Source organism: Cygnus atratus, chromosome 9 (assembly GCF_013377495.2).
Source record: "Cygnus atratus isolate AKBS03 ecotype Queensland, Australia chromosome 9, CAtr_DNAZoo_HiC_assembly, whole genome shotgun sequence".
Taxonomy (NCBI): domain Eukaryota; kingdom Metazoa; phylum Chordata; class Aves; order Anseriformes; family Anatidae; genus Cygnus; species Cygnus atratus.
Window position 1 is genome coordinate 9,579,939 of NC_066370.1, and position 17,840 is coordinate 9,597,778.

The following is a 17,840-nucleotide window of genomic DNA, read 5'->3' on the forward strand; positions in this document are numbered from 1 at the left end:
AGAAGACAATCCTCACAGAAGAAAGCTGGGCTGGGACAAAATCCAATTAACCCAGGAGACTGGCATCCTTTTGGAAAAGGACTAAGGAGCAAAGTCTTGATCACAGACAGATAAGTTCCACAGCTTACTGATACTCCTTTAGGAGGGCAGCTGCAGCAGTTTTTTCTGCATGTTTACAAATTCTCCCTGTTCCCATTGACCCAACACAGCCACCTTGTCCTGCTACAAATGCACAGCTAAAAGCAAGAACCCACCCTCCCAGGCTCTGCAGCCTGAGCTATGCCCAGTTCAGACACTGTTGATTTCCTCATTGAAACTTTTGTCAGCTGGAATTGAATCAAAATTATTAAAAAACAAACATTAGAAGTTTTCTTTCCACTCTCCCCTGCTGCTGCCCCAGCCTCCTCACACAGCTGCATGTGCAAATCAGCAAATGGCAGCAGTGCTTGCTTTACTGCATTGAAAGAGAAAAAACTAAAAAATAAAAATAAAATTGAGAGCTGCAGTGTTGCCATTTTCCCACAGAAATGAAGACTAAGGAGCCCTCATCCAGGTTTTACTTTACCTCAGAGACCCAAGGGCTCAGACACACAACAAACACATCAACTGCCTACAACACGCAGAGCCATACTGAAGGCCTATGCTGGATAAAATATTTACATTTTCCCTTTCATCACTGGATTGTGCCTGCACTGATACACAGTTAAGCCTGCTCCTGAGCTGTCCATGCTGGCCCCGCCAGCAAAACTTAGCAGATCACCAACAGCAGAACCAAAGTGCTTGTACACACATTCAGACTTCCATGCATCTTTTTCCCCTCATATAAAAAGGGAAGGAGGAAATACAAAGCCATATGTAGCTGAAGTAACCTGCCCAGCTCCCAGCTGGGGCACTACCAGGGCTGAGATGCAGTGGCTATTTTAAGAAAAGGGAAGGCTGACAGTTCAGCTGTCAACACTTAGCAGTGGACAGCATTTCAAATATTTACATGGTCATGTCTCTTTGTAAGGAATTGCAAACATTGGACTTTTTCAACCAGAACTGCTGTGTAGAAGGGGAAAGCTGAACTCTTCCTTGCTCATCCAAGTCAGGATGCCAAGCTCTTGGGCTCAAACACTGGCACGGTCAGGAGTGGGGGCCACGGGAGTAGTTTGTGCACGTAACAGTGTAGTCAGGGGAACTAAAATAAGCAACAGATGAGACTGGAGATAATGTTTTATTTGTACATTTCAGCAACAGGAGAAATAATTGAAGATGAAATTATCTGCTTTGTTGTAAAGTATAAAAACATTTAATTATAAATATTTAGCTAAAAAAGCGTGATTTTATAAAATATAATCTGTGAAGATATATACACAGTTTAATTGTTTAGCAATTCTTTCACCTGACATTAAAGAGTAGAGGTTTTTCTATTCATTATTCCATGCTCACAGTTTAGTGCTCACAGTTCAGGAAGCAAAACAGACAAGTGAAAATATGACTGGTGAGTTTTGATCTGGAAAATAAAGAAAAGCACAAACCGGGGCAACAGCAGAGGCAGAATTCAGGCAAATTCATGTTTGGAGAGGTCTCTCCAAGGGAACATAGCTTCCCTCTGTCATGACCTACAGTGTATATCCAGAAAAACATCAGACATTTTAACATTTGTGGACAAGTTTCCTGTGTTTGTAAAAGAAAATAGCTAAATACAGTGCAAGCCCTCTGAATTCAATTCAACTAAACATGCTAACCTCTCTGGTCTTCACTTCTTGAGAAGGGATTGCTCAGTATGCTGGGCTGGTTTTATCTGTCATGGCTCTAATGAAATCAAACAATGCCACCTTTATGATTCAGGATGAGCACATCTCCCGATAGAAAAACCCAGCATTCCATCCAATTTTGTCATCCAACTGGCAAAGCCCCCTAAAGACAGATTGGAAGGTTGGAAAATACAGTAAAGCCATACAGTACACTAAACATGATGGAATGTGAAAGAAGATACATGATTAGGCAACTCAGTTTTCTATTCCTTGTTTAAGAGAGCCAGCTTCCTCTCTTCAAAGTTATCAGAAATCTTGCATCTTATTGAAAGATTTGTTAGTATGGCACTTCAGAGAAGGAAAACTGGAAGACTCTCCAACATGCTGGGCAGCAGAAAAGTCTACGGGAAATAATTTGATCCATATCCATAGTAATTATCTTTCTCTCTTCACAGTGTTTTCACAGTGCCTGGGGCACAGGGCTTTGAGGAAGAAGAGGGATGAAGTCAGGGATGTGTGACAACACCCAACAGCAGTACAAACATACAGGAAGTGAATCTGTACTTTGTACACCCTGCTTTACACAAGACCTCACTTGTCTGTAAGCAAGGAATGAATTAAAAAGTTAAGAGAAGAGTTATGTATAGAAAAGAAGGAAAGAATGAAGTGGCAAACAACACTTCTCAGCACTCACCCTGATTTGCTACCTGCTGTTTCTACTTCAGGGTGATGCACTCCTGATGGTTCAGAGGAAACAGCATGTACACAACTCTTACGATTCACATCGTTATGAATGCACAGTAACTGCAAGAGTTGCATCCTTAGGAGCTCAGGAGGATCTTCAAGAGAGGAAGACTAGCAAAGCTGTAACGAATTTTAGACAGGATCCAGGCAGTTCTCTCCAGGTAGAGCCCTGATCTGGGAAACGTACCAAGTTATGTGCAATCTTGGAGTGCATATTGGCTGGTTGATTACTGGGTGAATGCAGACTTCAACTCCCTGAACGCTGCTCGGCGGTGTTTTCTTTCCTCCTCTTCCCGCTTTCGTTCATCCTGTTCAGCTTTTATCTCTGCTTCAAACTTACTTGCTGAAGAAAGGGCTTGAACCTTTATGAGAGAAAAAGTAAAAGCTCATCAAGCCTTGCATCAGAAGCAGAGTCTGAATTACTCCTGAGTGAGCAGTGCTGAACTGTTTGCTGCACCTCCCATTGCTTGCTGGGAAGCTGTCAGAATGGGTCAAGTATTAATTACACTGCAATGCTTGGGTATTTACACCCAGTACCTGTTAGTTCACTTTGACCTTTCTTTTACTGATGTCAAAGTCAATTACTAGTAAGTCACTAGCAAGTAACCAAAACAATGCCATCAGTGCTAGGTCAAATACATTATTTCTGTAAACAGGCAGCATAGCATAAGTTGCAAGTATACAGTGGAAGAAACTACTGCAGAAAACAGTTCTAAATCATAGCCAAATCTGAGAACATCATACTACCACAGATAATCTGCAGATCAAAGAGATGTGCTGTGTTTTTTTTTCCTGGCTATTTTTCCAGCTTTCATCTTAGTACATCTGCTGTGCAATAGCTGTGCTATACTCTGAGGACAGAACTCCTTATATAAACAAGCAGGATTATTCTCTCTCCCCAAAAGAACATTCAAAAAGGGTGCTTTGTCAGACTCGAATTGTGTAAAGCTCTTTTTGCCAGCTCCAGGACCCTGTGGAATAATTTTTATTCCAAAGGTTACAGAGAGCTGCTCAAAAAAGACGTCTGAAATTCCATACTCCAAAATACGCCATTCACTACTAAACTCTGAGTGCTGTGGTCAAGGCAAGTTATGCAAAATGAGAAAGTCAAGTCCTCCACATGAGCTTCCAGGACACTTTTGTCTTTAAAAGCTGTCAGCCAGCTAGTTATGTACAGCTCCAGCCACAGGGATGCAAGTCAGCCAGTCTACCAGGGTAGGACCCACAGCAGAGACAGTGTATGAAGCCATTTCAGTGTTGACTGATTCAAAAAGGAATGCCCTAGCTAGATTATAGCAAAGTTTGAAGGGAAAAACAATGGCTATGGTTAGGGGCAGATGAAATATACTTCCTTTTAGATAGGTAGAAAACTATCTTCTACTGAAAAGCAAGCATGGTCAGCTTCTCTGTGACAATTAAAACAATTAGTGCCTGTGTGCAGAGTTGTTTCATGTTCCTCTTTGCCACACCATACCTTGGCTTCAAAGAAGTTCTTGGCTCCTTTGACTCCCTCAATGGAGACATCTATCTCTGAAAGCTTTGCAAGAGTCAACAGGCCGCTGTCCTCTTCAAGTTCCCCAGCTGCAGCTTTATGGAAAATCAGCAGGAACTAGCAAGACAGAGAGGAAACATTCAAGTTTTTCGCTGAGGTGAGAACTTAAAGCACAAGCAGAGCAGACATTCATCTGGGAGGTAGGAATTTACATTTTAGAGCAAAGGAAACCAGTTCTATATAAACCAAATAGCACCAAGCAACTTGTGCTTCAGTGCCCTGGCTCTACCACACAGCCCCATTGGACTAAAGAGAGATTTTTTTTTTTTGTTTAGGAAAAGACCGTTTTCCGTGGAGCAGAGCCATGATGAATCATAGCTCCTAGACTGCTACAGGGCAGGAGGAAGGAGGCCATCTCCACCTGCCCAGTACAACCATAGAGTGCTAGATCAGGGCCTACCATATGTCCCCACACCCTAATGCTGTATCACAGTCCCCCCAGCAGCTTCCCCACTGTTTTGGGGTCTCAGATCACATCCCACAGGAATAAAAGCAGGGCAAAGACTGCCCTGGCTCACACCCAAACCCCAGCCTCCTTGGATAGAGGTACCAGCACAATTTTGTTAGAGAGGACATCAGCTCAAAGATGTACACTTGAAAGGAATCTGGAAACTGCTCAGCTGCCAAGAACCCTGCCTTCAGTCCTTTCTAAGCATAATTGTCCACACAGTATGGGAGGGGAAAACCAAATTAAGGTCAAATGCACGAAGAACAACAGAACATGGTCACTTCAACTGGTCCTTGCTGAGGACATGGGAAAAGCTACTTAAATCAGTCCTTGGAGCTATGCCTCAGCCTGTTCCAGGGAACCCAGACTGGTTTAGCTATAATGAGCAATGGCAGTGTATTTCTGTTGTGCCCCTTAAATAACATACAGGAGAGCTTCTCAGATGTATCCGTCAGGGGTCAGGTCAGGGGCATGCCCTTGTGATAGTCAGAGATGACTTGAACAAGTACCAGCGTCTACAGAACAACTTGCTTGGAGATCATCGTCCTGCACTGGACTACAGATATTTAGCAAACCCAGAGTCACTACAGCAGACTGCAAATAGGTAAACGAATTGCAAAAGAAAACAAAAAAAAAAAATCTATCATCTCTCAGGAAAGCACTATTTTTATTTTTATTTTTTAAACAGGAGGGACGAGACCAACCTGCTTGAAGACAGATACCTCTGCATCACCTTCCAGCTGACAACCACACTCCTGTAACTCCCTGCTATTCTCAGGCATCCCAGGAGGTGTCTTAGTGCTGAAGCACTGAAGGAACAGAGCCAGGGACAAGTCACCCAAGTACAAAGCAGCACAAGCAGCGATGCACCACTGCAGCACTTCAGTCCAGGGCAGAGAGCTGAGAACACCACATAGGATTACTGTGAAATCTATCTGCACAGGCATGTCTGACATCCCTGGCACTTCATGACCTTGTTCCCTCCTCCAGACAGCCTGTGTTATCCCAGAGGAGGGCAGCAGAGTCCCAGCATCTGCACCGAGACAGCCCCACTCTCCCATTTCAAGTTGCTCGCAGAAACCAGTGGAGATGCAAGAGTTTGGGAAGACTCCCATGGGAAAGGGTGTGGAGATGACGGCAACACTGGCTGCCCTCTCACAGATGCAGCATTACCAGGCCTTGCTTCATGCAGCGGCCTTGGGGCCCCTGCATGCTCAGCACAGAGCAGCCAGAAAGCAGGCTATGCTTGGGGAGGGAAGTTATCCCCCTCCAAACACATGTAACAAATTAAACGATGCTCTGCTGAACAAGCAGAGCATCTCAGAAAGAAACCGAATCTTCCCCAAGACACCCTCTCTGTGCTCAGATCCGCTGGGTTTGGGCTAGTTCCCCTCACTTGCCCCCACCACCGAGCACAGGGACACGGAGGGCCAGCCGCCAGGCTGCACACGCTGCTGTTAGTCATGGTTCCTCCTCGCAGTTTCTGCTCCACCCTTGTAAGTCCCACTTCCTGGCATTGGAGAAGGGCAGTGGAAGCAGCACAGTCCTGAGGTCTGGTACAGCTGTCACACAGGGAGGGACTGGAAACACCCAGTCACAAGTGCGCATGAATCATCCTGAAACTAGGGGATGGGGCAGCAATCCTCCAGTGGAACACGGGCTGCTGCAGCCGGGAAAAGCAGGCTGAGCTAAAAGGAAAGCAGGGACCAAGCCACTGCTGGGGCGGACACAGCATAGCTCCAGCCCTGAGGACCCAGCGAGGCAGACTATGGGGCATCATACTGGTTTCCACAGGAGCTCAGGATCAATCCTTCCTCATGTCAGCATACCACCCACAGCCCACTGGTGATTTGCTATTAAGGCATCAATCCTCTCACTAGAGAGCAGCAGCAGGAATTTACATTAAGTTTCCTGATAAACTTCCATTCCTAATTCATCTCATCCCATTGCTAGGCCCAGGCCCTACCACACGTAGCTTACTAAGCCTCAGAAATGTCAACAGAAGCTAAAGTGAATAATGCTGGTACTATTGAAAATCCTGCTCTCGTGGAACATGGACAGCAGGACACACTTCGTACCCCACAAACTTTGTAAGAGTTTAAAGATATATCCACCCTCACATCAGTCATTAGCAGAGACCTAACCAGTGCCAGGTCTCAGAGCAATGCTGCACATATGCACCCCACTACACTGTGGTTGCCTCCTGGACACAAGGACAGGCGTTGGCCTGACTGACAGCAGCGGCCTTGCAACAGCTTACCAGAAAAAGCAGTGCCACCCAAGTCTGTGGTTTGCACAAACCCTGCTAGCAAACACATGACGTGGGTCTGCATTTACACCAGTGGAGGTGTGAGGGCAGTGGGTGGATTTTTGCAGGTTGTAGATAGCAGTGGGGATTAGGCATTACTATTATACCAATTAACTCTGGTTTCCTGTGGTAATGATAAAACCAAACATTGAGATATTTTTTCCCCCAGCTGTACCTGATGTTTTAAGCCTAAACTGCTTTGCTCAAGTCACAGAGGGAATCTTGTGCAGTTAATTGTTGATGTATTTGTGGACTCTTAAAGGTCAATGGTACAGGCAGCATTCCTAACAGGGCCAGTGGTTTGTCAGCAGCAAGTCAGAGCAACACAGGCCTGCCTTCCTGCTTACACGGTGTGGGAAGACATGGCACTGCTCCAACCAGCAACAAAAGCTGACCTGTTGCAAGTGGAAGAGGTCCTTCACAATTCTCCAGACAGACCTCAAGCAGCACATCCTCAGGCAGATTTGTCAGGACATTCTCTGGAGAGGTAGACAGGAGCCTGAGTTGCACACTGCTGAGTTTGGACATGCTTTTAAACCAGGGTTTCTCCTTGGGTTATCAGAGTGGTCCAAGTCAGCTTGATCACTCCCCATGTGCTTCCTGGTCACTACCAGCAGCAAGCGGAGCAGGGCAGGGCCACAGGCTGGTTTGGGCCTCCTCACCCACCGGGAAACCTGACTCCCTGTGGGTTCTCTGCCCAGCACACCTGCAACAAGGCAAGAGGCATCCTGCTTCTCTCTTCCACATGAAGCCGTGAGCACCTGCCAAAGCTGCTAAGTAATTCGTCCCCAGAGCTCCGCCAGCAAAACTCCCTTGTTCTGATCTGCGTACCACTCAAGCTTGCGTTTGCTCGACCATCTTTTTGCATCTGGTGAGAAGCTGCAGCAACACCAGCTGCCTCCTGCCATGTGCCAAGGGCTGGCAGCAGGCAGCCCATGCCAGCAGATAGGCGGCCATGCTCCAAACAGGTGGCAGCAGAAGAGGAGCCACACTGCCACTCGTGCTGCACCGACAGAGCCAGGACACCAAGGGATCTCCCAGCATCCTGGGGGATAAAGGTGCTTTGCTTTTGTGGGAGAGGGTGTCTGCAGTACTGATCACAAAGCCCAGAAGCTGTTCCTAACTCTTTTCCCAGTCCGACAGCAAGCTCAGGCAGCACACAGCAAGGCAGAGAGGGCTCCTCCAGCACATGCAGAGATTTGGCAGCCACAGCTGCGTGTCTGTGCTGCCTCCAGTGCTTATCTTGCCCCAGTCTGACCTGGGGCCAAGGACACGGTGCTCTTCCTGCTCCGCTGGATTCTTTGCTACCTCCAGTTCACCTCTGCCTGTGCACATACCCTCCCCTGTGCAGAGGAGCTGCCAGCTTAGAGCTTTGCAGGTGCAAGCTGAGAGGCTTTCACTCTGGCTGGAAGCATTCCTCCAAGCAGTACTGGGAGCACAGTGCATGAGTGGGGACAAAGCAAACGTGTACAAGGAACAGGAGTGTACAGAAGTGTTTCCCACAGCTCACTTCAGTGCTCTAAAGGGGGGGACAGGCAACCTCCTTTCCTCCCCGCCCCCCAATATTCCAAATAAAGAACAGAACATCTGAAGCCACAGAGAGCTCTGCCCTCATCCCCACAACCAAAGCCCCACTATAGAAGAGGCATAGCAAGAGCACAGCCCCTTCACAAACTGGGAAGCCTAGATGCTCATGGCACATCTCCAGCACCTCCTGGAGGGGGAAGAAGCAGGATAACCACACAGCCCACAGCTGCCACAGGATACAAGCAGTCCGGGCTCTCATGCTGCCTGAGGAACTGTTGGTTAATTTAGAAAGCCACAGTGTTACGCACACTATTGATTCAGGCAGCAATCAAGGCCTAGCAGAAGATGATGCAAGAGGACATTGTGATAACTGCTGAGAAGAGAGCTGGGTACCGTTGTACACGTGCAGGTCATTTAAGTGTCCTCTCTTCCTTCACCCAGCAGCTGCTCCTGTCCTGCCCACAGCACTCTTGTCAGCTGCCCCAGCATGACTGATACCCCAGCCATCTCAGAGCACAGTGGTGAGAGACAGACCGACCTGCTTGCTGCCCGTCCCTGCTGAGCCAACACAAAGTACTGAACCACAGCATCTCCCAGCTTATTCCTTGCTGCAGGGACACTGAACTTGCTGTGGCAGGTCACTGTGTGATGTAGAGGGGCCCAATATAAACTGGAAGAAGCCTTCTGCACTCCATGAAATGGGCTGCTCTGAGCAGAGTCCTTCCCCTGCATTTGAAATAAGGCCTGAGCCGCTGTACTGCAGAAACCCAGCAAAGACTCCTTGTGACTGCAGGGATGTGCCAAATCTGTGCCACCCCCAGCTACAGCAGGGAGCTGTCAGCACTCCCGGGCGGCTGCAGCAGGGCTCATACATGCTCCCCAAGCAAGCAGGGAGGTTGAAGCTCTTCAGCACCTGGTACCATTGTTGCCACATGGAAATAGATGCTGACAGTGCTCCAGCTCAAGCTCTCCATGGTGTGGGGAAGCTCACCTGCTTCTCCACTGCACCCCACAGCTGGAGGCACACAGAGGGGATGGGGCTACCTACAGCCAGAGAATGGGGCCCAGATGCCTCCTCCCTCTGCCCCACAATCATATCCCCAGCTGTGCCCATGGTCACCCTTACCTCACGGAAGCTGAGCTTCCCATCAAAGTCTTCGTCCACCTCCTTGATCATGTTCTTCAGCCCCAGGTGGGTCTGAGGGGCTCCCAGCTTTTCCATCATCAGTTTCAGCTCCATCAGATCGATGTACCCATCCCGTCCCGAGTCGTACCTGTGGGGTACACAAAGGGGAGAGGGTCAGCCCTCATCATTCCCCCCTCCAGGAGCATCTTTCCAGAAGAGGAACTGGGCAAACGGAAAAAGTAACATGGTGGTTCAAAGCTCAGGGGAGAGGAGAAGCTGTACAACACAGATATATTAAGTTCAGGGAAGTGGCTGGCAGCCTTCAGAGCTGTCTCTTCAGAGAGGGAAGTGCTCAGGGGAGCTTGGGCCAAATGGCCCCACACAGAAAGAACACAGAGGAACTCAGCTTGTCTCAGTGGGATTTCCATCACACCCACTTGTGTGTCCAGCATGAAGGTCACTTACACACAGCTTACACCATGCACCAGCATGGTGGGGAAGAGGCATGCCAGCTGTCGCCAGGTCTCAGGCTCATTCAGAGGAGAAACAGGGAGCACAGACCACTCACAACCTCCCAGCAGCAAAAGGCCATCTTTCTTTGTAAGCAAAACACACCCGTCTGGCTGTGAAGCTCTCTCCTCTCTGAAATACTTCTGTACTGCACAAGTGCTCTGCTTCAGGGCAGCTGCTGGTTCGGTGCCCCGAGGCTGAGTAGAAAGACAGGCTGGGGAAGCAGGGAGCATAGCACTAAGGGAATCCTGGCTGGTGCCTGAGGGCTAAAACACAGCCACTGGTGAGATGAGAAATCCACACCCACCTCAGGACAGCTCTAGGAGCAAGGCTGGAGCGGGTCCACGCTCCCAGAAGAGCACAAAAAGACTGTGAGGACTCCTTGCAGGAGGAGAGAGCACAGACAGGGAGGCAGTGCCCTGCGACTGAGTGCCCATTCCTCCAGAGCATTCAGCACTTCACATCCGTGAGGGTCACGACTGGGTTTCAAAGTCCAAAGCCTCAAGCATGAGCACTCTGCTATCAGACAGCCCTGTGGCCCTCCCTCATCCTGCATTCATAGGGAGTGAAAGGCCCTGCTTCAAGACACGTTCCCAGAGCAGAAAGCAAGTTGGGACCAGTGCTGGCCATCAGGGCCTGGCACAGAGACAGGGCTCACACAGGGGGACAGGGCAGCATCTGCCTGGCTGGGCTCAGCCCTGGTACAATGCCTGCTGTTGCTCCTGGCCTCCCTCCCCACCACCATCTCAATCCCGATGGAGTTAAATCCTTTCAGCTCTTTGGGGAAGAAATCCTAGGCACAGTGCTGAAGCTCTCCCCCCTGGCGGGAGCTGGTGAAACCCTTCCACCCTTCATTCATTCACTGTTAGCTCTCTTCCAAAGAAAACGACAGCTGTAGCCGTCCCAGCCCAAGACCTGCACAATTGTGGTTGCCCTGGAAAAAAGCCCTTTCCAGCCGAGAAGCCTTGCAGCCACAGAGGAAGCTGCGGCAGAGGAAGGCGTGAACAAAGCCACTGGCACTGAGCCACTGGAAGGCGTGGGCGGCACGAGGCAGGGCTGCAGCCCAGAGCATTGCCCCTGCCACGGTACCAGGTGCTGCTCCCCCAAACCAGGGGGGCTCTGCTGCTTGTCAGACAGCCCCACCGCTTCCAAAACCACCTTTTATCCCGTCTCTTCAGTTCCAAGAGGCCCAGTGTATCAGGCCCACGAGACCCCAAGTGGCAGGGACATCCCAACCAGGCTGGCTTGCAGACCCTGCTACCAACCTGCCCGCACATCTGCGTCCAGCAAGCACAAGACCACCAGATTGGACAGCTTTCTGGAAAACTAGGAGAGAAACCTCTGTTGGAGCAGAAACCAGGTCACAGTGCTGACAGGTCAGGGAAGGAAAGACAGCAGGTACATTGTAGGAAGGCATCGTTTAATTAAGGCACATGTTAGCTGCACTACCAAGTGCAACTCAGAGCTGCACTTTCAAGGCATCACAGAAGCGCACTAAGTGCGATCTCTCCCATATTTAATTGGGAAATCGTTTTTCCTGTGAATTTGGGAGTAAGGGTGTGGAGCTGTTCCTTTGGAGTGAGGCAGCTGGAGAGGCAGTGCCTTTGATCAGATAAAGCAGCAAAGTATATCCTGGCAGGGGGACACTTGGGATTTTTTTTTATTTTTTTGTTTGTTTTTGAGCCTAACAAGCTAACATTGCTCTTTGACTGGCTGTGGAAGCAGGGCTGGCTACAAGGAGTCCTTGAAGAAGGGCTGCTTATCTGCAGTCAGGACACTGCCTCACCACTCTGAGTGGATGAGCAATGGAGATGAAGTCAGGAGGAGAAAGACACCCAGCCCACTCCTACCGTGCTCACCTTGCCCTTGTCCTACAGGCACTGCCTGCACAAACACCAGTCCCTGGTGCCTGGCCCATCCCGGCACAGAGCCTGAGGGCAAACACTGCCCCCAAAGGGTTAACCAGCCATGCTGGGTGCCGTGCTGCCGGGCACGGCTTCAGGGCTCCACCGGCCCTGCAGAGAGGCAGCACAAAGCCAGGATTGTGAGGAATAGGCAGCCGAGCAGCACGCAGTGCCAGCCGCACAATAGGTGCTCAGTGCACAGGCAGCGCTTTTCCAAGCGGGACACTGCATGGGACCGGCCAGGGACAGGGGTTCAGGTGGCATCCATCCACCCCAAAATAGTGCTACCAGTCACTCACAACGGGGGTGACACTACAGCTCCCAGATACCCAGTGCAAGCTGTGGGGCCGCGCAGCACCCTGCTCACTGCTGCATTTCCTCCCTGCCCCCACTCGCCTCCAAAAGCAGCCTGAGTATTTTAGGACCTCAGCACAGCCACACGACTGTCACAGAGCCGCACAGCCAGACTATTTAGGGAGAGGCGTATTTATAGGGCATGAGAGACGGCGTAATTCATTCCCCGCCGCACCCCCGCGGGCACAGGCTCTTGGCGCAGCAGGCACAGCACAGTTGTTAGCATGGCAGTGGCTGGGGAGCATCGGTCCTGGCACCCCTCAGCCCTACCCCAAATCCAACCATATGTCTTCCAGGAGCTCCTCAGGCCCTGACAAGGCTCTCACCTGTTTCACTGCCTCACAGCAGCTCCGTCCCTAGGGGGTGATGGACACCCCTAAAGGGTAGCACAGGTACAAGCAGAGCTGGAAGAGGGCACCACAGCAGGTTTGGTGCCTAAATGCACCCCAGGAGCCACCCATCCCATACTCCCAGAGGGGCACAGCAGGACTGTGCACCACTCGTGTGCCCAGGTGCCGCAGCAGCCTTCTGGTGCCCAGCACCCACTGCCACCCGCTGTCCTGCTGTGACACCGGACCTTTGCTCCCTTTGGGCTCAAAGCTCCCTGGGCCGCCAGCCAAGCCTCTTCCTGGTGACGCGAAAGCATTACGGAAGGGCTCTTGTGCTGACAGGCAAAGACGTCTCACGTCTCTGGCCTGCAGGAGATGGGGAGGCCACTCCAGCAACACATCAGTGCCAGGCCACTGTGGGTCCCCTCCTGCCACAGCGTAGCCGGGCCCCCTGGGAGAGCCAGGACACCACACGCAGCGACGAGCCCCGTAGCCAGCACAGCGAGGCTTCGCAGCACAGCCGCAGCTACAGACCTGGCAGCAGACAAGACACACAGGGCTGCTGCCAAAATCTGCTGCAACAAGGATGCGGGTGGATTCCCAGGCTGGCTCCCTTCCACCCAGGCTGCGCTGTGTGCCCGGCTGCTGGGGCACCGGGGGAGGAAAGCAGCAGCAGAAATGGGGGGGAAAGGAGGGAAAGAGGGAGTACTTGCTGAACAAACTTGCTGAAGAGTAAGAAGTGTTATGCACAGTTGTTGTGCTAGTACAATCATTGCAATGGTGCTGTACAACACAGCCGGAGGGTTGCACCACAGAAGGAAGGATTGGGAAGGGAGGAGAAGGAAAAGCTGAGGACTTCATTACCAGTACCGACTTGGCAGTCGCCTCCCCACCTGCCTGAAGAAAAAACAACTTAAAGGATAGTTGAAAGAAATTAGAAATCCTGGAAGATCAAAGAACAATTTCTAAACACTCATGCTTCTTGAGAAAGCCTGGAAAGAAAGCCTGCCCTCCCTGTGCATGTTCGCTGTACCTGAGCTTGCTCCACACAATCTGAGCAACTGTACTTTGATCTACAACTCCTGCATGTTGCAATGGCCTAATAGGCTCTGAAACAAAGTAGAGTAATGGTACTGAAGTGGTAATAAGCTCTTCTTAAATATTTCAAAGTCCTTTCTAAGTAGTACTTCATTTCCACCAAGCATTGCATATCACCTTACACGCCAAGAGCTTTGAAAAAAACCTCCTCCATACCAGGGACAGGAGCAGCCTCACACCACCAGTGACTGTTTCCAGCTCCTCAGCCACACGCAGCTCCAGCTCTTGAAGTGATGTGAGGACAAAATGAAAGCCTCCTACACCAGGATTTCCTCTGAGGCATTTGGCAAGACCCTCACAGGGCCCAGGCCAGGTGCTAGGCACACAGGGTGGTCAATTCCCCATTGGGATTACCTCCCAGACCACAGGGGTCCCAGACACAGCTGGTGATGGTCAGAGACAGCCAGTCACAGCGGGAGCACGGCAGCGTCAGGAGGACAAGGGGAGTCCGCAGCCTCCCCACTGGCCAAGGCAGGAGGAAGCACAGTCACAAAACAAGTGGGCGACACACTGAACTCCCTAAATGCAGAAGTGACAGCAGCGCTGGAATTCAAGTGTTTCCTCCCACCCTGCAGACTAATCTGGTGGCTGCTGTCCTCCCCCACCACGTCCCTCAAAGGTCACTCAGACCCGGCACAGCCCGGCTGTCACACGCACCCTGCTCACGCAGCCGTCCCCGAGCTGCCTTGGCCTGGGAGGGATGGCAGCAAGGTGAGCTGCAAGACCCCAGAGCTCCTCAGGATCTGCTGGCAAGGCTTTGGGAAGGGAGGTTATCGTGGTTACCTCCATCCCCACGCGTTGTCAGAACAGGCAGCTAATTAGGTCACGTTATAATTAGCCTGAGCTGCAGACTTCCTGGTTCCTCTGCCAAAAAAAGCCCACCCCAAGAGCACCTGGGGCCACCTGAGGCCCCTCTGGGCTTGGCAGCCATGGCCCACGGGGCAGCAGAGCCCCAGCACCTGCTACAGGCACTGGCACAGCTCAGCATGGGGTCACAAGGCTGGAACAGGGGGGTGAGACGAGCCCAAGCAAGCCCCTCGCATGGGGGCTCCCAGACCCACAGAGGGGAAGTTCCGCAGCAGAAGCCTAGCATCCTGCAGCATTGAGGAGACATCCCTGGCCATCAAATGCTTGTTTTCTAACATTAGTAAGAAAGATCCTGGGTTGTAGCTGCCGGGGCCAATAAGCTATACAAAGAATAAAAGCCTTAATCACATTAACTCAAGCTCTGATTGGCAGGACTTAAGGGGAACGTTTCCTCTCCTTCTGGAGCACGTGGTGTTGGCCAGGACTTGAAACAGGTCTCTGGGACCAGATGGAGCAAAGACCAGATCCTCCGCAGCACAACTCCACCTGCCTTTAACAGAGCAAACCCCAGCAAGGGGTTTCTGTGCTCCTGTCCACAGGAGGATGCCCACCACTGCACAGGGCGCACAGCCCGACCCCATCCCGTTGGGCTCCGCCAGCCCGCGCTCAGCTGCGGCCATCCTCACAGGGCACACAATGTTTCCCAGCGGCGCTGAACAGCTGATTAGCATTCAACTGCAAAGCCTAGGTTTCCCTCTTGCAAGGCCTGCATTTAATGAGCTCATTGTCTAAAAATTCAGCTGCAATTCAGTTCTTCCACTTTTTATTTCCCCAACCAATGCTATTCCTCCCCTTACCCCTATGGAGTCTGTGCCACTGCCTGCTCCAAGCTCCTACCCTCAGCCTCTGGGCAGCGTGCACCACAGTGGGCTGCCTGCACACTTCGTCCTCCCGCCCTCGCAGTCCCACATCCCAGCCCCCCGTACTGCAGGGTCCCCTTTTACCAGTTGTCAGAAGAGGCACAGGAGCAAGCAGAGCAGAAATCTGGCCCGGACACCTCCCTCCCCACGCCCAGCTGCCAATGCAAAGCAGCCTGCACAACAAAGAGCTCCGGCATGCTCACAGAAATGCCTTGCCAAAAGCACACGGCTAGGTCTCCTGCAGCAACAGCCCTGTCTGGGGCCAGCAACACCCCACGGAGCAGGGAACTGGAAGCGTTCAAGCAGGCTCCGTCTCTTTGCAATGGTTCCAGCCTCCAGGATGCTGAAGGTAATGTTCAGGCAGGAGGAGGAGGACCTAACAAGTTCGGAACCCTGCTGCAGGCATCTCCGTAAGCTGAAGTGGCTCTTTGCCACTGACTTTACGCCGACAGCCCACATAGCAGGAGCCCTGCTTCCTCACACCGGACATCAGCTCACCCCCTGCCCTGACGTCAGTCCCCAGGAGCACAGCGGTTTGTGGCCCTGAAGGGGAACCTGAGCACAGGCAAACAAAAGTACCCAGGCACAGCCCAACTGCAAGAGTCAGCCGGGGGACAGAGAAGGGCTGGAACACGGCCCTGATAAGGGGCAACCCTTTCTACTTACACAAACAACTCCCTGCACTGCCAGCTTAAATTCAGTACAAACCTTCCCACTGAGAGGGGAACTCCATCCCAGCCCCCAGGAAGGGGGGAAAAAAGAGGAAGCCATGCTCAGGCTTTATTTTGGTACATGGTAGGGAACACAAAGCCCGGCAAACAGGACTGTGGATGGAGCTACAACGCTGCGGAGCAGAGCTGCAGGGGACATTCAGGAGCTCAGCTGCCGAAGGCAGACGTCAGGCGTCACTGCGAGCCCTGGGGATGCAGAGCCGCCAGCTGCCCCGGGGTGTGAAGCAGGGCTGCTGCAGCAGGCTGTGCCCTCCTGGCCACACAAGGGTACACCAGAGGGGACAAGAGTGAAGGGGAGCCAGGTGGGAGGGCTAGAGAAACTGGGAGCCATTGACTGTCACCACTAATGCTCAGCAATACAAACTGCACAGCATGCAGCCCATGCACCCCCTGATGCAAGGACTTGGGGCTTGTGCCTCTCCCTGTCCCATGCAGAGTTTCTCTGGAAAGCCACAGCGCAGGGGTCCACCACAAGAACCCTTCACCCCAAACCCAGGAAGGGCAACCAAACAGACATGGCCCTGGGCCATAAGCTGAGCGTGGGGCTCAACAGCAGCCCCCCAGCCCAAAGCAAACTCGACAGCCCTCTTGCTGCTTCCTCCTCCCTATCTAAAGCACGGGGGCAATATGTGCATCAGATGGTGCTGCTAACCTCACGGCAGCGCCTTCCATCAGAACCGCAAAAACGTGCAGAAATGCAAACACATTGCCAAGAGCACGCAGGCTTGGGACAGATGTCTGCCCTCCCAACCCCCCGGGAGAAAAAAAAAAAAAAAAAAAAAAGCCCTGAAAAGGGCTGCAGACGAAGGACAGCTGGCAGAGCCCCAAAACCCAGGGCAGAGCCCCCAGCTCCCGGCAAGACCCCCCCCATACCACCCCCCCGCACTCACAGGCGGAACATGCGCTCCATGTCCTTGATCTGGCGGCGGCTGAACTCCTTGAACTCGGTGTAGGGGTTAAAGACGGCGGCCAGCCGGGGCTGCGCCGCGCCCTCGTTGATGTCGTGCCGCCGGGCCAGCTTGGCGCTCAGCTCCGCGCCCGCGCTGCCCGTCAGCGAGCCCCGCTCCTCCTCGCCCGCGCTGGGGGCCGGGGCGGGGGCGGGGGCCGGGGCTGCCCCCCCGTCGCCCTCCGCCCCGCTCTCCTCCAGCTGCAGCCGCCGCTGCAGCTTCTGCGCCAGCTCCTCCGAGGCCATGGCCCCGCCGCTGCCGCCCGGGCCGGCCCCGAACTTTATTCCCGCACTCGCCGGAGCGGGGCGGGCCGGGCAGAGGCGGGGCCGGGGCGGGCACTGAGGAGGCGCCGTGGGGCTTGGGGGGGGCCCGCAGGGGGGGGGGGCGCGGCACGGCGCTTCCAGGCACACGCCGCCTCGCCGCCCTGACCCCCTCGGGCTAAAATTAATCCGGGACAAAGCAGGGCTCAGCCCTGGCCCCCCTGCGAGGGGGGAAGGCGGGCGGCCCCTCGGGGCGAGCGGGTGACCCTGCGGCTGCCCCCGGGCGCTGGGGGACAGGGGCGGCCCTAGGGGTTCAGCGGGGCGGCCCTCCTGGAAAGGCCCCCTCAGGGGCACGAGCGGGGGCGGGACATTGAGCCCCGGGACAGCGAAGCCCGGGCCCGGCACCTCCCTACGGCCCCTGGTGCCCGCCCCAACGTCACGGAACGTGCTGTGCGGTCACAGCGCCTGCACCGCCACGGCTTCACACCTCCAGGCGGCACGGAGAGACCCTCGCCTGCACGCGGCGCGGGGCAGGC

General features: G+C 52.8%; 1 protein-coding gene across 1 annotated transcript; it reads right to left on the reverse strand.

Annotated features, from left to right (window-relative positions):
- Nucleotides 1-1,197: 1,197 nt before the first annotated feature.
- On the reverse strand, nucleotides 1,198-17,327 carry EFHD1 (EF-hand domain family member D1). Its single transcript, XM_035544988.2, has 4 exons — nucleotides 16,988-17,327; nucleotides 9,445-9,592; nucleotides 3,958-4,092; nucleotides 1,198-2,845 (listed from the first exon to the last, which is right to left on the reverse strand). The coding sequence occupies exons 1-4, from the start codon at nucleotides 17,287-17,289 to the stop codon at nucleotides 2,711-2,713; spliced, it is 720 nt and encodes a 239-aa protein (XP_035400881.1). The 5' UTR covers nucleotides 17,290-17,327; the 3' UTR covers nucleotides 1,198-2,710.
- Nucleotides 17,328-17,840: the final 513 nt, after the last annotated feature.